General features: G+C 36.4%; 2 protein-coding genes across 2 annotated transcripts; both read right to left on the reverse strand.

Annotated features, from left to right (window-relative positions):
• Positions 1-275: 275 nt before the first annotated feature.
• On the reverse strand, positions 276-5,631 carry LOC111778413 (pentatricopeptide repeat-containing protein At2g31400, chloroplastic-like). The gene is made up of 4 exons (XM_023658216.1): positions 3,463-5,631; positions 1,800-2,016; positions 1,516-1,700; positions 276-597 (listed from the first exon to the last, which is right to left on the reverse strand). The coding sequence occupies exons 1-4, from the start codon at positions 5,406-5,408 to the stop codon at positions 333-335; spliced, it is 2,613 nt and encodes an 870-aa protein (XP_023513984.1). The 5' UTR covers positions 5,409-5,631; the 3' UTR covers positions 276-332.
• A 908-nt stretch (positions 5,632-6,539) lies between these two features.
• On the reverse strand, positions 6,540-19,969 carry LOC111778420 (nodal modulator 3-like). The gene is made up of 27 exons (XM_023658224.1): positions 19,657-19,969; positions 19,276-19,341; positions 18,960-19,046; positions 18,806-18,862; positions 18,614-18,678; positions 18,345-18,514; positions 16,964-17,025; positions 16,711-16,794; positions 16,218-16,377; positions 15,809-15,924; positions 15,034-15,162; positions 14,364-14,435; positions 14,084-14,179; positions 13,915-13,992; positions 13,260-13,388; positions 12,883-13,059; positions 11,801-12,004; positions 11,599-11,712; positions 11,254-11,501; positions 10,855-10,897; positions 10,516-10,764; positions 9,990-10,220; positions 9,085-9,176; positions 7,887-8,115; positions 7,412-7,768; positions 7,183-7,256; positions 6,540-7,085 (listed from the first exon to the last, which is right to left on the reverse strand). The coding sequence occupies exons 1-27, from the start codon at positions 19,753-19,755 to the stop codon at positions 6,977-6,979; spliced, it is 3,597 nt and encodes a 1,198-aa protein (XP_023513992.1). The 5' UTR covers positions 19,756-19,969; the 3' UTR covers positions 6,540-6,976.
• Positions 19,970-21,132: the final 1,163 nt, after the last annotated feature.

Here is a 21,132-nt window from a genome sequence, read left to right on the forward strand (position 1 = left end):
CCTAACCAAACTCATGTAGAGTCCTAAAACAAAGGCATCAAGATATGCGGTTTAAAGGTGTCCTTGTCCAAGTCACTATAGCGCATCTTATATCTTACATGTTGAGTAGGGGATATTGTTTAGGTAATTGTTCGATGGTGAATGACTAAAGTATATACGCAAAACTTATCTTCACAAATTTTTTTTTTTTTTTCGGACGAAAAAAATACCAAATAAGTTTATTAGAATCATTTGGCGTATTAACTTTCACTCACCCTTTTTAGCAAAACAAGATATGAAAATGAATATTCAAACATGTGAGTATTATGTGTATAATATTTATTCAAATTGTGCTACAAGGAAATCGTTTGGAGTTTGGAAATGAGATCCAAATTTTCAGTATCTGGATGAGTTCTACCATCATGAAGAACAAGCAATTTTAAGGTACCAGACTCTTTCAACCAGGCAGCCACCACAGAGCCTGTTGATACATACCTTCCTATATTGCATTTCGCAACCTGGAACGGTGCCCCCATCCCGGTCAGAAGTGCCTCGATCGCCCGCCTTAGAGCTCCATCACCGACGACCTTGCTGTGTTTTCCCCATCCAGTCAGAATGCTGCATAATAATCACTAAGATGTAAGAAGTTTGCAATAATACATTTTGTTTTTAAGGAACATAACGACTTTCGTTGAGAACAAATGAAAGAATATCGAAACGATTCGTATTCGGCTGGCTTAACCTTGGGTCTTTCCCTACGCAACTACTTGCCAAGAACAGATGTAATGATCCCACATACACAAAACGCTCAGAAAGCACTCTTCTGGATTCAATTTGTGAAGGATTCCCATAGACTTTAATGGCTAGAACGGAACAGAGTATTCAATAGGCAAAGAAAGAACCCTTTAGGAGCTTCTTGTACCTGTTACTTTTTAGCTTTTTCTTTTGTATTTGTATAAATTTTCTAACGGTCCAAGCCCACGGCAGATAAGTCCTCCTTGAACGTCCCTTTCGGGCTTCCCCTCAAGGTTTCTAAAACGTATTTNCCCCCCCCCCCCCCCCCCTTGAGGACGCTCGTGTCCACCTCTCTTTAGGGCTCAGCCTCCTCACTACCACATCACCGGGTGTCTAGCTCTAATACCATTTGTAACAGTCCAAGCCCACAACTAGCAGATATTGTCCTTTTTGGGATTTCCCTTTCGGGCTTCCCCTTAAGGTTTTTAAAACGCGTCTGCTAGTGAGAGATTTACACACCCTTATAAAGAACGTTTCGTTCTTCTCTCCAACTGATGTGGGATCTCACAATGCACCTCGCATTACATAGTCTCACTTCCCTTCGTGCCAACTGGCCACTCAATCTTAATAAAGAGAGAGTTTGAGGCGCCATTGAAGAGAGATACCATATTATGCCTCAGTGAATAAGACAAGGCTTTTTAAGAAAATGTAGATACAAACAAATCCATCAAGACACGACTAAGTCCCATTATATGCATAACAAAACACCTATAAAGAGCGTAGAGGGGAATGAACTTGTACCTCAATAACTTTGGCAACTGATGGCCATTAAACACAAGAGAATGAATACCCAGCAGCCAAGCATGAACCATGGCGCGAGCAGCTCCAGACGACATGAGGTGCAAATCTAAGCAAGAATCAGACCATAACGTCTCCCATACATTGCGCCTTTTGCCTTCGAGTACGACCAATTGGGCCCCTCGTTTCTATAAATAAGAACAAGATTTCAGAATGATAACACAAAATAACCAAACGCACGATGAGGATTGGATATAAGAATGCTACTAAAGAGGCTTAGACTTCACCTGACCAAGATGCCACAGCATATCTGTCAAAGCATTGTAGAAAGAAGCTGCAGTGGAAGGGTCCATCTGCTTCACTTCATCAAAAAGACACTGTGCTTGAACCCACACATTTTCGCTAAAGCCCATCAGGAGTCCATGAGCTACACCATACACTTGATTATCAAATAATCGAAGCTCTTCCAATAACATTGAAGCATCTTCAATCGATTTGCAGCGGCTGCACTCGAAACAAAAATTCCACAATCAGGATCGAACGCGTATCCAGCTTGAGATTATAGTGAATAATATGGAATAAAGACCAAAGCAAGCAACCAGAAGGACTGACATAATAAACCTCAGAAAATATGCAGGAGAGTGGAAAGAACAGGTTCCTCCAATTGGCATGGATAAAAAGAGTAGCGAAAACAAGCTCACAAAAGAAGCCCTAAACTACCCACCACAACGCACTCCATGTAAAATGTTGTTGAAGTGAGGCTCAGACTCAATGACCCGTTAGGAATCACGGGCCTCCATGATGATATGATATTGTCATAAGCTCTCATGGCTTTACTTTTGGTTTCCCCAAAAGGCCAGCCTCGTATCAATGGAGATGTATTCCTTACTTATAAACCTATGACCGTCCCCTTAATTAGCCAATGTAAGACTCACTCCCAATAATCTTCAACATCCTTGTTCAATGTTCAAGATAATGATTTATAAAAAAATGTGACAAAAAGAGGTAAACAACTATTGCACAATGTAATTTGTGGTATATTTGACTAGAGAATGTGACAAAGTGCAAAAAAGGATTATAAATTATTTTTACTAAATATTTTACTTGTAGAGTGTAACAATCTAAACCCACCGCTGCCAGATATTCTCCACTTTGGCTCGTTTCATATCGTCGTCAGTCTCACGATTTTAAAATGCATCTTCTAGGGAGAGGTTTTCACACCCTTATAAGGAATGTTTCGTTCCCCTCTCCAACCGATATGAGATCTCACAATCCACCCCCCTTGGGGGCCAGCGTCCTCGCCGGCACACCACTCGGTGTTTGGCTCTGATACCATTTGTAACACCGTTAGCAGATATTGTCCGCTTTGGCCCGTTACGTATCGTCGTCAGCCTTACGGTTTTAAAACGCGTCTTCTAAGGAGAGATTTCCACACCCTTATAAGGAATGTTTCATTCCCCCCTCCAACCAATATGGGATCTCACAATCCACCCCCTTGTGAGGCCCACCATCGATGTCTGGTTCTGATACCATTTATAATAACTCAAGCCCACCACTAGCAGATATTATCCGTTTTGGCCCGTTACATATCGTCGTCAGTCTCACAGTTTAAAAACGCGTCTTCTAGGGAAAGGTTTCCACACCCTTATAATGAATGCTTCGTTCCCCTCTCCACCAATGTGGGATCTCACATAGAGTAAGCTTGCCAATGCATCTAGATATACTAGAATATAAAGAAATCTTAACAAAAAAAATCAATCCACATTACTTCATTATGCATCCTAATGAAATGCCTAGTTTTGTAAGTCCATGGCTTCTATTCATAAAGAGAATCAATTACAAAAATGAAAAAAATGGCTAAAATAACTTACGTAGGCAGATCTTTGATAGAGATTTTGAAAAAATAATAGCAAAATCTTGAAGGCAAAAACGCTGGTCAAAGATCTTTACCTGCATGCATTTAGAATCGCTGAAAAGGTGACCACGTTTGGTTTTATCTCTAGCTCATGCATCTTCTTGAAGACCCTCAAGATGGACCTGATCTCTTCTTCGCCTAGTCTTTCCTTCTTTGCAGGCCCTTCTTTCTCAGCAACAAGCTGCCGATAGAATTTGAAGACATGGTCACTGACCCAACTCTCTATCTCACTCTCATCCACACCCTCCATCACTATGAAGGATGGGGATTCACTAGCTGCACCAACAGCCTCAACTAGAGATTCTTCCGTTGTAGAACGACCAAACGCATCGATTATCGAATTGTAAGTGATGACATTCGGCCTAATCCCTTCTTTTATCATCTCATCAAGCAACGATACAGCGGAATCGACTAAACCATTTTTACATAAAGCATTGATAAGTTCACTATAAAGAACTACATCAGCCTTCAATCCAGCTTGCTTGAATTCACGAAAGACCTCCATTGCCTCTTCGTATAGACTACCTTTAGAGTATACATCAATTAACGTAGAATAAGTTAACAAGTTCGGCGATACGCCGTCTCTTTTCATTTCGTTAAATACTCTAATAACTTCATTAAACTTCCCCTGCTTTCCATATCCATCTAGAAGCGCGTTGTAAGTAACAACGTCCTTTTTAACACCGGACCTCCCCATCTCTCTGCAAACATTCAGAGCATCTTCAAACCTGCCAAGCTTGGCATAGATTGAAAGCAATGTATTATATGAAACTCTATCCAAACCAATGCGCAGAAACTTCATTTCATTGTATAAGTTTAATGCATCTTCTAATCTACCAGCCTTGGCATACCCATCAGCCATTGTGCTGTAAGTAACCACATTAGGCAGTATTTTCTTGGCAGGCATTTCTAACATAATCTCAAAGGCCAAATCCATCTGCCCACCTTTGCAAACCGCATCCAAAAGTGTGTTATAAGTAATGATATCTTGATCAATCCCTCTATCTACCATTTCATTAAGCAAGTTTCGAGCTGCCTCCCACGACCCTCCTCGACTACACGCAGCAAGAAGTGAGTTATAAGTAATTCTATCAGGTTGGACACCATTCCTCAACATTTCTTCAAAAACCTCCACCACTTTCTTAAACTCTACTCCTCCTTTACCACATGCATCAATTACTGCATTATAAGTAACCAAATTCGGCTTTAATCCTGAAGCTTTCATGGATTCAAACACCTTAATAGCTTGATCAAAGTAACCACTCTTCCCATAAGCACTTATCAAAGCAGAAAATGCGTAAACTGTGTTCCCATATCCTTGATTCAATGCTGTTTCAAAAACACCCTTAGCGAGTTCTACTTTCCCAAGCCTACCAAGAGTACTAATCATCGCACTAGCTAGTTTACCTCGCTCATTGTCCCTTCCCTCTCTAACAAGCGCAAATTCAAAGCATCTAATTGATTTCCAACATTCTCCTCTATTCCCAAGCTCCCGAAGTAAAAACGTATAGTCTACCGACCCACAAAGATGAGATTCGAACTCGAGCAAAATATCATCTAAACTCGTATCGTCCTTACCAAATTGAAGCGCCTGATTCAGAACCTCCTCAGCGATCGCAGTGTGACGAGTGGCCATGGAGGACTTGGGGCGGCGATTGTGATACTTTGATACGCATCGAGTTGAGCGGCGGCCGGAGAAGTTAGAAACGAGGTCAGATTTCGAGGAGGAGAGAGAGCAAAGAGATGGGAAATTAGGGCTTTGTGAAAGGGGAGTAGAAGTAGAAGTAGAAGTAGAAGTGGATTTAGTCGCACTGTGAGTGGGAGTTGGGGACAATGGTTTGACAAGAGAAACCTTATGCGTCGTCGTCCAAGAGCCGTTCTGGCGGGGATTCTGATGGTTTTTCAGGTTATTTTGTGGGTATTGACGAGTTTGATACGGCTTTGCCGTGGTGATTGAGCAGTGTGGTGGAGTGGAAGCCATTGAAACGCTACAAATCAAAAAGAGGAACAAGAAAGAAAGCTAAAAAGGCTTAAAAAGAGAGAGGAATAGTTGATTACAGTGATTAATGGACATGACCTTCCAGGAAGCTCGTGACCGCCATTAATGGCAGACAACGCAGGTAAATTTCTGGAAATGGGTCAGGGTTTAGAGAGAGAAAGAGAGAGATGGAGTAGTGCAAATGGAGGTGAAGCAGGAAATATGGAATCTAACGCCTAATGGTTCCAATTGCAAGGTAAGAAATATCCACCTTCTACAACGTTGACTTGACGTTGACGTGGGTGAAATATCAATCAAATGTTGGATAAAATGTAAGGATATTTCTGAAAATGTTTAATAAAACAAAATAAATGAGCTAAAATACTTTGGAAAAAAGATATTCTCATTTTCTATTTACTTCCTATATTTCAAAATATTATATTTTTTATCTTTAATTTTCGAGTTTAATTTTAATTTTATTCTAAATTTTGAGTTAAAATTAAAATTTATATATTTATGAATATTGACTTTTAATATTTTGCATAATTTTTTAATGAATTGTAATATTGAAATAGTTAATTGACCAGCCTTACAAGGACAAGAAGTGAGAAATAATGATCAAAAACTAAATTAAAAAATGATAGCATACTATTTTGGAGCATATGAAGCAAGTAAAACAAATGAGCTTAAAGATATTTTATCCCATATTATATTTAAATTATATTATGAGACATTTTGTTGATATTTTGTTGGTATTGTGATAGAAATGTCGATTAAACCCATGAATATGTGAAAATATCAAACAAAATATCTACATACAAAATCTTAGTAACGTCGTCCCTAACTTCTCACCTATATGGCCTAATTTGTGGTAGGAATTACGGGTCATGTCCAAGAGCTACCGGAGGAGAAGAGCTTTGAGCATTCACGCCAATGAGAGACTTAGGACTCGAGGGATCGTCCTGCTAACATGCAAGCACTTCTTACTATTGAACTATGCATACTCACTCTAGGGGTCGTTCTATGAACATGTAAGCACGAGAAGGTATTAAAAGATAAATTCACACAAAATCCAAGTGTTGGTAAAAAAAAAAAAATTATAAAGAAGCAAACAAAACATTTGAAAGTGTGAAATCAAACATCAAAACCTACCAATGGTCTTTCTATTTATTTCTCATCTGTTCCAAATGTGGAAATAAGTTAACTAAATCCTGAGTAACTCCTACAAGAATGAATCTCACATGGTGGCAAATAAACATTGCATCATCAAGCCTAGAGATCAAAATTGTGTACAAGGATTACGACCTCGACCAGTCGTTGATCTACACGTCAAAAGTTTAGAACAAACATTGGCCTCAAGAACTCAAGGTCACAGTCGTACAACCTATAGAACGTCTAGCTCTATTCAATTCCAGTAGGTTGTAGCAAACATTGATCTCTAAGTTTAATTAACTACTAAGATTGTACGCCTACCGTATCCCAGCTGCGTTAGGTTGCCAATCGAGCTAACCGAAAATTTGACCAAATGGAAGATGCTTGCACTCTCAGACACTGAAAGACGGTTGGTTCTCTTAGTATGTCTTTTTTCTCAGAACTGATTTCCGTGGTTCTTTCTTTGTAGTTACAGCGAATCCAGATGATGCTGATGAGCCCACCGTGGCTTGGTAAAAATCTTTAATTCTTTGGAAACAAAGGATGGGTTAAATGTATTATAATCTGCAAATGGGCGCAGGCTTGTCTAGCACAATTGAGAGGAAGAAATTTTTTTTCACGTTACCTTGGAACGCTGAAGAAAAGTATAATCACAAAGATTCCGCTAACGAGCGGGAGCAACGGTGCAGCAGTAAGGTCCTGCAGAACAAGAAAAGGAGGGAGAGAAGGAGAGAACACTTTAGTTATTAAACTAGAAGTAGGAGTACAGGAAAATTGAAATGAACTTCAGCTCTTCAAGAACGAAATGGTACAGACTCTCACAAAAGTATTTTCTAGCAGAGAGTAACACTAACCTGTTTGTGGTGATAACTTTCATATTTGTATGTTAGTGGGCCCACGTTAATTTGATTATTCTCCTCCAAGTCAGCCTCAATTATGCTAGACTCGAATTTGATGGTGCTTGACGGCTCACTAGATCGTAGCTGCACAAGGTACTTACCCTTAGGTAAGCCCTTTACCTGAAAAAAGTTTGAAAGTGGCAAAGGGAATACGGAGGCGACTTTAGATGTCTCACTAGCTGACTTGATTTCCACTTGCAAACCTGACTTTAGTCCCACAATTTTCTTTCCTTCAACATAGCCACTCAAAATGGTCAATTCAGGACGTTCAAAGACCAGAAAATCCAATCCCTTAATATCCTCTGATACAACCTGCCAAAGTTGATCGATACATAGATTTCAGATATTGAAAATAATAGCACTAAAAATGTGTTACTTTTTTTTGCATATGCTTTACTAAGTCCCACAATATAAATTGGCTATATCAGACCTTGACAGTTATTGCTCCAGGAGATGCACGCTCAATTCTGGCACTGCCCTGATCCTCTCTTTGAACCACTCTTATGATGTAATTTGTCTCAGGGAGCAGTCCCCTCAAACGATAATTTCCGAGTGCATCTGTCTTCGTTTCCTCATAATAACCCTTTGTTTCTGATCTGGCTTCAATCGAAACACCTTCTTTTGGTTGGCCAGATAGTAGCGTCACCACGCCTATAGCACTGAAAAGTTTGAAGGAACAATTTGAGCATCTTGCAATACCACAAAATTTTACTAGATTCAGGGTATTTTACTTCAAAATGGTTTTCGCGCCCTTATAGAGGATAGAATAGTTTAAAAGTTTCACCTAAGGTTTTAATCTAAAAGGAATGTACACTATTTGTGAAGATGTCATCCAACTTGTGATTCAGAGCGCTTATTTTTCAGTGTAGTTTATGAAATCTATTAAACATGCTGCAAACACATTAGGGACATATTGAGGCTCAATCAAGATGTGGAGGACGCATTCATAGAAAAAAAAGAGAAAAATATTTAGAAGTGATAACTTTTTTGTTGGGTACAAAGTTTATATCATATATGTAGAAGTATATGAAAGCATTAATATGTGTAGACATGTCTAGAGAAAACCTTTTTAAAATGTATTTCATTGAACACGTCTTTGCCTTGTCAATGTTCTAATTTTTCAGAATAGGTTAGGTGGCCATGTTCACGCCATGCCATGTGTGCATGTCAGTGTGTCCTATGTTCCGATTCAAGTCTGATAACAGTGATAAGTATGACTTGAAGTAAGAACAGATAGATCAAACAAAGAATTGAAGGCCATCATTTACAGGACTGCCACGTAGGTTACACAATCGGCTATCGTTCCCTAAATGTCACACGTGATAATATTGCAAGAAAGAGATTTTGAGACAAGTATTTCCAAGTTCTTTGGCTATATACTCTCTTAAAATGCCTGCAAGTATTCGTCAATATCCTAGAAATAATTTAACTAATTAAAACACTCCTTAAATTATGATAATCTTCGACTGTATATAAAAATATGTCTTTAAAATTGTGAAAAATAATCTACAGAAACAGAAATGTCTTTTAAACTTAAGTACGCAACTTTCAAAGTACTCCAAAAACCTAATCCCAAAAATACTCGATAAATATAGAAGAAAAAATGCATGATAGAGGCTATAAGAAACCTGTAAGCCACACGGGTAGCCTGGAAATTAACTTCTTTGGATTCCCCAGAATCAAGTTCTATTGTCTGAGCTGCCGGTGAGAAAGCATACTCCTACAAAACAAAGCGAATTATCAAACCGTCATTCTTTGCCAACTCTGACTACAAAGGAGTTTTGTGATATTATGCTTTTTTTTCTTTTGCCAATTTGAAGAATACTTCAGGAATCTTCAAATTTTTTTCGTAGTCTATGCAATATCTTTTCCCCCTCTATCCTATCTGTTGTAATCATCCTTCCACGGGGATGAGAGTAAATAACTATTACTTCAGATTAAGAAGTTCAAATTAAATCACTATGGATAAATGTGAGTTTAGACTATAATTGCTCGAAGGAAGAACACTTAACACTAATAGAGAGCCAAAGGGAGAGATGAAATCTCCTCCAATAAAGAAAAGGAAAGTTTCAGAAAATTAGACCATCTAGAATATGAAGAAAACCAAATGCCAAAAGTCGACTCTTTCCCAACAAATTTCCATATTACCAAATTGTCTTGGCAAATATGATGAATTTTTTTTTTAGTTTAGTCTAATTATCAACAACGGAACATTTAACATCCAATAGAGGACTAAAGGAATTATAAAATAGATCTCGATCTAGTTCATGCTGAAGCCTCATACCACCAATATGCCCCAGCTATTTAGTTAAGTTAAACTACTACAGATATTAATTATCTGCATAGTCCAAAAATGAATCTTGGGATCCAAATTGCAGTGTTACTAAGCTCTGTGTAAGATATAAGGCTTAGGATCCAAATTGCAGTGTCACTAAGCTTTGTGTAAGATATAAGGCTAACCAAGCAGGTAAAAATGGAAAAGATGACCAGAGGGAAAAACTAACAAATCATTTTAAATAAATTCTTCAAGTACCTTCAGTAGCGGACGCAAATAGAAAGTTCCAGGGAAAAGATCATTGAAAAGGAATACTCCACCAGCATTTGACACTGAATTGTTTCTATAACCGTTGTCACCACTCAGAGATAACAGCACTGAAGGAATCGGTTCTTCACTATTATCTCTAGAATAAATTTTCACAGAAATTTGACCAAGCTTCTGACATGAAAACGAATAAGGTCCAACACGCTCCAGATGATAGCCAGGCTGCAAATGGACATGTTATCAAAAATGAGAAAAAAAAAATGGCTAAGATGGTAAACAGATACTAGAAAAAAAAATGGCTAAAATGGCTAGGGTCCAACACGCTCCAGATAAAACTTTGTTGATTAACAAATATAAAACATGGCTTATCAGCTACACGACTTGAGAGGACAAAAAATACAGTAACTTTAGTAAATAGTAAAATATAACAAATGAAAGGAGATGTTATGAAATCTAGACCACATCAGGTATATAGCGGAGAGAACACAAAATGACTGTCGAACTAAACATTCCACACCTTCATAGCCTCAGCTCTGTAAGTTATGTCATCATATAAAGGACCCCCAACAAATGAACCGTCGATATCAGTGGCAGTTTCAAGTACCAACTCCCCACTCTTGAGGGAAGCAATGGAACTATCTCCAGCAGCAATAATCCTGATATGAACCCCAGAAAGAGGGGGAGAAACTGATCCTTCAATATATAAACCCAGCCGACCAAAAAACATAGGAATAGAATCTTGACATCCATCATTTTTCACCGATACCTGATGAAGCATATGGGAAATTAAGCTCACAATAATAGAGCATAATACAATACATCTTAAACTAGAAAAGAAAGAAAAGGTAAAACTCACATGATGCCATCTAGGATAAAACAAGATCTTCCTCTCCTGATTCCTACAACGAGCACAGTTTTAAGTCAGAAACATCAAGGTGCCGTAACAGCTTAAAGTACTTAAATTAAAAGCAATCAGTTAAGCGAAGGAATAAATTCTTTTTAAATTATACCCGAGTATTGTCACTTTTTTTATCTTTTTGGTTGGGGCCGGGGTGGGGGGGAGATACATACAAAATTTAGTTCAACATGAACACACAGGAAATTCACTTCACTCTTTAAACTTTAAAATCCCTCATTTAACATCAGGTTAGATGATATACAAGACAGAGCCAATCAGCCACTAAGATTCAATCAGAGTAAGGAACCATTAATGCTATAGGTTCAGGCCACTAAGATAAAATTCCAGTATGCAGACCTGGTATCCACAGGAACAAATGTGAGTTCCTCTCCAGAGCTGGCCCAGACAGAGTACTCATACAAGGCAGAATTTGATTGATCCTTGGCATCGGAGGTAAGTTTGGCTTCAGTATTATCAATCACACTGCCTCCCGCACCAACAATGTTCAACAGAATACTTTCAGGTAATTCATATACTCCAAGTGAGACTGGATCAACATTAATTTGCCCCTTTAGTAGAAATTTTTCTCCACTCAAATAGATCGGCTGACAAATATTTGACAACAATGAGAGGAAATTTAGTCTCACAAAAATAATGTACACAGGTACAATCATCAAATACAAATCTGGAAAATTACAATACCTCTAGTTTTAATGTGTCTATTTTAGTTGATGAGCTCCCAAAAGAGATACAAGAGTTGGAAAACTGAACTTCGTGCACTCCAGGAGATTCCACGCATATGTACTGGGAACCTTTCTGCATTACACAATGATCAATTACAGTCTCGTGCCTGATACATCCATAGAGAGTAAAACAAAATTTTAGGACTTGAAGAAGACCTAACCTTGATTTTCAAGTTCATAAGTGGCCCATCCATTTGAGAAATATAAGCATCCACATCATGAGTAGATACAACATTAACCCAGTAACCTTTTTGAATAAATTGAATTCCATGTACATCCTCAATGCCGACATCCACTTCAATTGAATTGTGCACCCAGCACCAATCATCTTTACCAACCACGCCTTGAATGGATGAGTGTGAAGCCTATTAAAAGATAAATGCTCAGCAAGTATAATTATGTTTTACTTTTAAAGTATTGATATTATTAAATTTACCATGACCCATTAGTTTAGGTTTTGCGATTGATTGGTGACTTGATATGGAATAAGAGCACGAGGCCCTATGTTTGAACCCCTATAAGTTGTTTCCTTCCCAATTAATATTGATTTCCACTTGTTGGGTCTTCTACAAATTTTCAAGCCCACATAGTGAAGGGAGTGTTAAAGTGTTGTTAGCTTAGGTTTTTGAATTGATTGGTGATTTAACATGGTCTGAGAGCAAGACGGCCTATATTTGAACCCCTAAAAAGTCGTTTCCTCCCCAATTAATATTGATTTCCATTTGTTCGGCCTTTTATAAATTTTCAAGCTCACAAGTGAAGGGGAGTTTAAAGTGTTGATATAATTAAATTTACCCTAACTCATTAGATTAGGCTTTTGAGTTGATTGGTGATTAACATCAACCATCAACGTTCAAATGCCAAGGCTATGGTGCTAATAATTACATCAAAATGTTTATTGTTTTTAATGAAGAAAAGGAACCTGATATAAACAAATAAGATATAGGGATGATGCAACTGATGTACATCATTTCTAGACCCCATACCAATGAAAACACTGAAACTAGGATGAGAATCTTTTCATTATTTGTGTTGGTCTCTTTTCATTATTTTAATGAAAAAATTTCAGTCTTGTTTCAGAAAAAAAAAATCGCTGTAACTAAGTTGTAACTGATGCAAAAATACAAAGGGCAGGAGTAAAGAATGCATTCCATACACAACCAAGTTCGGTAATTTTCAATGACCATCGAAGCAAAGTCACAAACTGATAAAATATAAATGATAAGGTAAAACAGCTATATACCTCTATCCTGTATTTTCCAGGGATGACATCTTGAAATAGAAACTCATTACTCTCATCTGTCAAACTGATAGTCTTCTTTTCACTAATAAGATTACCAGCCAATCTCTGAAGGGCAATAGATACTGATGCACCACATCTCTCTTTGCATGTTACAGAACCATGTATATTGACTAGGGCCTTGACAATCAATTGTAAGAAATAAAATAAATCAATGGAAGCAGATAAAAAGAACTTTATCATGTGAAGGAATCTAACAAATAGTTTAAAAATAGGAAGAGTTGAATATCCTTTTCATAATTATAAATGGTTTCATGAATAATCTACAAGCAGCAAGAGTACCATAAGACTAAGACGTCCACAGAAATTCAGAATATTACCTGTGAAAAAGCAACATTCAGCAAGGGGCTTTTGACTGTAACATCAACATAAGATGGCGAGAACAATAGTCCAGGAGCACTTTCTGGAGAAATTGCCATAGCAGACAGGCGATATTCACCAGGTGGGACCTGGAAGATGCATAAAATAATGAGACGTGTGAATAACTTGCAGAAGTGCCAGAATACCAAAATCCTAGAAAAGGAAACCCTATGTTAGAGCATTGAGACACTACGAATTGAAGCATTAATGCCCATTATGCCCTTGTGTGTCTATGTTGCTTAGAGCGTCTTAACACTATGAAGATATTTAGTGTCTCAACCTTGCTTTTGGTGACAGTGGTGCTTCCTATTGAACCGAAAGCAAAGCATTGAAGTGAGCTACATCTCAAACCTAACATAAAAATCCTCGATACTCTCAAGAATCTTCCTATTTTTCTGTAACCATATTATATTCCATTTAAGTGAACTCAGAGAGCAACCTGCAATTTCAAATGAAATTCAGAACACAGCAAATAGTGTGCATACACACATTTGTTAATCTTCCATTCACATAATAGGGAATCAAGCACCACAAAAAACTCCAAAGCCTCTTCGCCACATTTTTACCAAAAAGGAGAAACATACAAGCTATTGCCATTACTTCTGGGTAACATACCTCGAAACAGAATTTGCCACTTTTGTCTGTTTGTTTGACTTGAGGTTTAACATTTTCTGGCCCATGAGTCAATGCTACCTAAAGTTCAGAGCAGAATATGGAAACAAATCATTTGACATGCAGACTACATTCACAAAACGAGATTAAATTGAAGGATGTAATTCTTTACCTTGGTCTTGTAACCATCTCCAATAGTCTGAACAACACCACAGACATCATAAAAAGTTGCTTTGATATCAGCAACAGAAACCATGTTTGGCAGTACCTGAACACGCAAAGAGAGTTGGAATAAGAAAGGACAAGAAAATAACACTTCCTTTATGTTGAATTGAAGATTACAAATTCCTATATAGAAATTAATATAAAACAGACTTTACTGTAGCAGCATAAGTAATATTACTGAAGCTTCAAAGCAAAAACGTGAAGATATTTTTCAATTAACACCATACCAAATAGTTCTCCAATTTGTTGAATTTGAAGTGCTCCTTTCTAGCTTCAATGGTATAATGGCCAGAAGTTACCTAAAACATTAAAATGAAAAAGAACAAAAAAATCAAAAGAGTGGCACTTGTCAAAATAGTTAAAATAATTATCACAATTATTGAAGCCATATACAATACAATAGGGGAAAAACTAACTTAGCCTATAATAATGATTTTTTGAAAAAAGACAATTAAGAATAAACCTAAAATAAATTACTATTCAACTCTAACAAGAATTTAAGTTATCTTACAGGCATTTGACCTCCAAAATTATACCATGATGCTAGCATACGTTTTGCTTCTGATTTGATAGATAAGGAATTATAAACCATTGCTAATAAAATAGCTGGCAGAGTATTCATGTTGAAAGGGTAACCTGAGTTTTTTTTTTTTTTTTTTTTTTATAAGAGACAATTTCATTGATGATTGAAATTTACAAAAGGGATGTAATATCCATGATGTTTACAAAAGACCTTCCCATTTTACAATGAGGGAGGTATAACTATAGGAAGTAAAAATATTAGAGAGTTTACACCAAGATATATTTATAAAGATATGTCCTCACCCTCATGAGTGGACAAGAACGAAAGATGACTTATCAGAGCAACCCAACCCCCCACGTAACAAAATAAAATACCTGATCAAGCTTATAGAATCCTTCCTTGTCAGTGACAGCTCTTTCATGACCATCCACTATAACTTTGACACCTTCGACTCCTACATCATTTGCATCAACAACACGGCCCCCAACAGAAAATCCAGTAACCTAAGCAAACCAGCAAGAATCAGGAATAAACATATTTTTATAAAAAAAAATCAAACCAAATGCTAATTAAATTAAATTAAATTATACATGATAACATCATCTTGTTTCACTCTAAAGCAACTTCTTACAGAAGGTACAGAATTAAAGAAGGAAGTGCCAGAATCTGTATAAAAGCATACAAGGATATACTATATAAAAGGCTGCTATTCAACTCAATTATAGATATGGTCAGAATGGAAACTAAATAACATGTAGATTCACTGCTATATTGGAGAGACAAAGAAAGAGATAATATAGACACCAGAAAATACAGAAGACCAAAATAACCTTAGTTTCACCAACTTTGAAGTCAGTCTGGACTAGAAGATATAAATGGACTTCTATGATTATTTGTAGACTGTACGAAGCTTTAGAGTTTTCAAGATTGGTCATTGAGCTTTACTCCAACTTTTATAAAAATAGTTTTCACAAAGAATTTTTTCGTTGTTTGAATTATTGAAAATGAATAAAAAAAAGTGAACAAGCACCACGACAAGAAACTTTGATGGCATAAGATATAGATCACGCTAGATCGAATACTTATCCAGTCCTATGTTTCAATTTCGATAAACTGCTGATGGTATGTAGTGGAAATAACAAACGGTACCTGAAATTTTTTAGAAATTGTAATGTGTTGATGCTCAACATTCACAGAAATGATGCTAGGTGAAACATCAAAAATAGTATTTTCACCCTTGTAGTACGGCAAAAGCTCGTAACGGCCTGTAGGAAAATTAATCAATTTAGATTGGTCACATTGATGCTACAGCTGGCTGATATTTGTTGTAAATTCAGACAAAAGAAAAATTCTTTTAAGATCAGGAAAAGTTTAAAAACCCACTCGGAGGAAAAAATTCAAAATGACATCAAGAAAAAGGTTAAAAACAGTAACATACACTAAACTTCCTACAATTAGCCATTGCAATAGTAGTCCAGAGAAACAAGCACCACTAATTAAACTCCACCTAAGAACTTTGATAGTTAAAACGACTGACAACCATCTACTAGATAATTACCGCAGGGTATTGCTTGGAATCTGAACATCCCATCAGCATCAGATACAGCATGACATAGAGCTTTTCTTTGTCCAGGAGCATTACCAGGACCTTGTGGACAATCAACCTCTTTGACATCGTCTGAGAACAAATAAAAATGAACTCCCAATATCGGGTTTCCCTACCAAAACAAACACACAATCTTACTTACTTCACATCGGGTGAAAAGAAAGGTTGCTCAAAGTGGAAATTCCAAAAGCTGACAACAACAATCTCATTTTATGAGAATAGAGTTCATTAATGGATTTCCTAGTTCAATCATCTAAACAAAAAACTAAAAAAGGAAATTCCTTCTGAAATTTTTCTCAAAGGGCTACATTTGGAGGTCATGATTAAATTATCTTCTGACCAGTGGCTTCAATAATCTCGACCAAATGAAAAAAAATCATGGAAGAAAGTCAAATTTACAGATAAAAGAATGGAGGAATCACTGTAAGCCCAAAAGACTGTATACCTGAGCAACAACAAATCCACGAACATCATAACCTGGGACATTAAAAATATCATTGACAATACTGTTTCCAAAGCCCAATTCCACCTGCATAAATGATCCCTTATTAAATCACAATCTTGGCAATGATCATATTAAAATTGAACTAGGAAACTAGAGTAGTGACTCACGGTGGAAATTAAAATCACTAATAAAAGGGGCACGGTAACCTTAACATAAAATTGAATTGGGATGCAAGGGTTGAAAAACACCAAACCTCTGTGGAACCTCTAGCTTCAACTTTTAAGTCGGGATGTGAAGCACGCAAGTTATATACCCCTGCACCATCAAATGTACATGCAAAACAAAATCTAATGCGTCAAAATGTTTTATGATCCTTGTTCTAAAGGGGAAAATATCACAATCAGAGAGACCGATATAACACAGATACTACCAACAAATTATTGAGCAAGTCTTCATAAGGCATTCAGTTTTTTAAACAAAAAAACTAGTAACATCTTTGTTTTCTTTTTACTGGATGATAAGAAACAAGAATGCAATTGAAATCAAAACAAATTGATACAAAGAAAAGAGGGTGGGAGAATATGACATCTTCCACCCTCCTAAAGGGGTTTATAAAAAATGTCTCCAATCTACAATAATAAGGTAGAAAAGTTACAATTACAAAAAGCCTNAAAAAAAAAAAAAAAAAAATGCTAACTCCATGCGTATTATCCTAAAATATCTTCTTGTTCCTCTCCACCTAAAGAAGACATAGAGTTGACGTGAAAAAAAAAAAAAAACTTCTTAGAACTTCCAGAAGCAACAAATAAGCGTCTACAGACTGCACCAGGCAATGTCAAACTCTGCGCAGAGAAAACTCTAGCAGCTTTCAGCAAGGCCACAATGAATAAACAAGTGGTTGTGGCCTAGAGTTTCCTTCCCGCTTGGTTCCAGCTTGAGTGCTGATTCATATAGGCGAGATACAACAGAAAGAACTGGACTTTTTTAGGGATTTCTCATTCATAATCCATTTTTCCATCTTGGCGGCAATAGATTTTTTTGTTAAAAGAGTTGTGAAGATTTCATTGATAAAATGAAATACGCAAAAAGGAGAAAGTGAAAACCTTGTTTTCTATCCTACACTTGCACAATGCTAGCACCTCATATCCTCTTCTTCCTAACTAGTAACTCTAATCAAAGAACATGACTGGCTAGCAAAAAAGTTTAAAGCAAGTTCAGGAAAGAGATGAAAAAATAATGGAGGAAATTCTCCATGTCAGGGGAGGGCATTTTCATGATACTTGATAGGAAGATAAATTTCATTAAGGGATCATAATTTTAGCTATTCATTTTCTTCCTCCAGCAAATATAGAAATAGCCAATTCCCTATCAGATTTCCATAGCTGTCCTTTAAAACAAATGAAGTTGCCTTTCTAAATAGACAAGAGTTCGTCTAACAGCATCTTATAACACCAACAGTGCAATTTTACGGGTCATATGTTAACATTACCCAGAACATTCAGTTCCAGTTCATTTTCCACTTCAAGTTGGAAAAAGGTCTAATTAATTTGAAAAATGAAAATTCAACTAGCATTTGGAGAAAATGTAATCAGATTAAACTATAACAAACCAATTAAATAAAAATTGCTTCAAACCTGGAATAATATTTGAGAAGACATAATTCCCTTCAGATGAAGTTAATGCTGAAGATACAACATCGCCACTAGGTGACAAAAGTTCGACGTTTACATTTGCGGGACCACCATTCAAATTTGAACAGCTCTCTCCCCCAACAGCACCTGTAACTCTACCGGATAGTGTAAACCTACAGTAAAAGATTTTCAAAAGTAGATTTTATTATATACAACTAAAAGCATCGAGATGTAAGAAATTATTTGGAAAAACTAAACCAAAAAGAACAAACCCTGTGAAACGAAAATTTATGTCTTCATTCCCATTGCACCCAGTGTCATCAACAAGAACAGGAACCTACAAATTTTTGTCCATCGTGGAACTCAAGGAAAGTCAATATTTACATCAAGTGAACCATATATCCAAGTGAAGAAATGTTGAAGTGCTTGATAGTAATATTATAACAAAGTGGAAAGTGAGAAACCTTATCCGGGTTCCAAGACCACCCTTCTGGTCCATTTATCGTAATTACAAAGGAGCCCTGTAAATGGAGGTGAACAATACAAAATGAAATAAAACAATATCCTTCAATAGTAATATAGCTAGTACTGATAAACTAACATTCAACGAAAAATCACCTTATCATACACCGGAATGAAGTAATAGCCATTAGGAGCACACTGAGTCCTATCCTTGACTAGCCCATCCACTGTTCGAAGCTCAACCTACATTATAAGGAACGGTAATAAAACTCAAGTATTAGTTACAAACTTTTCTTGCGCAGATATTTGGATATAGAACAAAAGTTGAGTATATCCGACTTTCTGTCATTCAGTTTCCTGGACTTGATTGGAGATTCTAAGTTCAGGGAATCATATATCATAAACATTTAACCAAAAACAGATGTCGAGCTGAAATAATAACAGAAGTGACACAAAAAAACGTGGTACTTGCCGTAATATGAGAATAATCCAACTTTCCGTCATTCGGCTTCCTGGACTTGATTAAGGACGAACTTGCCTGCAGCATGGAAGATCATAATTAAGTTACGGCAAATAAGAACGAAGCTAAAACCCCCGCTTCCATAAATCTAATACTAGCGACGAACGAGATCCAATAAATACTTCAAATCCAAAGCACACCCATTAAAATTCATAGTAAACCCATATCAGGAACCACACCAGCAAGCTCAATATTACTAAGATACTTCATATTTCATACTCAATCATTCTCACTCAAATCCTACATCGTCGGATTGTTAAATATCTCAAACGAAACTCCCGCAAATTCTCCGATCGGACATATTAAACAACTCATAAAAGAAAATCCATTTACCTCGACGAATCCGCCGCAACCATGGATTGAATCAGCGGAAGCGACAGAAATTGAATATAGTAAGATCGCAAAGAATATTGCAGTTGCTTTGAGCACCATTTTAGGAACGATTGGAGCTTCACGCTAGTGTCAGACTGGGAAGAACAGATCTGGTAAGTCGCATGGAAGAAGAACTAGCCTTAGAGAGACTCCAGGCCTTGCGATGATTGGTGACAGGGTTTATGGTTTTCGGTACAAGAATGCACAGCCGAAAATGTCACCGCGCGATCGAATCTCCTTGTGTTCGATCCAATTGGTTTCAACGAGGTTATTTATTTCAGCTCTAAGCCTATCATTTTACCAGTTAAATTACTTACACGAATTTGTAGGTTTATATTGATTATTTAAAAATAAATAAATAAATAATTGTATTTTAAATTTTAGAGATAATTTTTATGCAACAAGTAATAAATATGGAGATTGAAGTAAATTGAATCCTGTTAGAGTTTTTTTTTTTTTAATATTTTTAATGAAAAATGATATTATTAAAATAAAATTTTAATATTTATCATTAAAAACAACACGAACACGAAGATATTTATAAAATTTTGAGAGTTTAAAAGTATTATAAAATAAAATTTTAACGTTTTTAAAATATTTATTTTTTAAATTTTATAAAGTTTAGTGTATTATTGAAACATGACTCGAAGTTTATACTTTATATGTATTTTTCTATATTTTACCTTCACGTAAATACATAAATTAATAAGCAAATTGAACATAGGGGAGAAGTCACTTGCTGACGTGTTAGTAATAATTGTTAGAATTACTGACGGTAAGCATTAGTGAGACTTCACCGTTAATAGGGTAATATTTTGACATTTTGTGGATTAAAATAAAAACTAGTCATGGTAAAATACTAAAATACAATTCTCTCGAAAATCATTCACTTAAAAAAAATGAATATAATTAAGCACGAGATCAATAATTGTACGTATGTTAAATCTCACAAATTTTAACAAAGAAATCGAGCTATAGAGTCAAACAGGTCTATATGTAACGTAATTTGTGTTCTTCGTTTGAGGGAATAACACGACCTGCAAAATAGGCAAACAATGATCAATTGTGTGATCATTGCCATACAGATTCAAATGCTTTAAATAAATTTAGAAAAAAAAAATTAAAAGAGTAAGCTTTCTAGAATTAGAAAGATTCTAACCTATTTGATGTGATTGATCGTAAATAACATTGGAGTAGGTTGGTCTAGGATCACGTGATCGGGGTGTGCTCTGACCAATAAATTTAGGCTTTGGCTCAATACCACCTTGCATAGCTCCTAACCGAACCAATGTTAAAACAAATTGAACAATTAGAAGAATAATTTAAAATTTTAATATTTTCTCAACTGTCTTCTTGCCAAAGGAGAGGGGAACCGACGAATCAGAGAAAAACAAAAGGCGAGTATCTGAAAAGAAAAGGTATACCATTGCAGCACAC

Source organism: Cucurbita pepo, chromosome LG17, assembly GCF_002806865.2.
Source record: "Cucurbita pepo subsp. pepo cultivar mu-cu-16 chromosome LG17, ASM280686v2, whole genome shotgun sequence".
Lineage (NCBI taxonomy): Eukaryota > Viridiplantae > Streptophyta > Magnoliopsida > Cucurbitales > Cucurbitaceae > Cucurbita > Cucurbita pepo.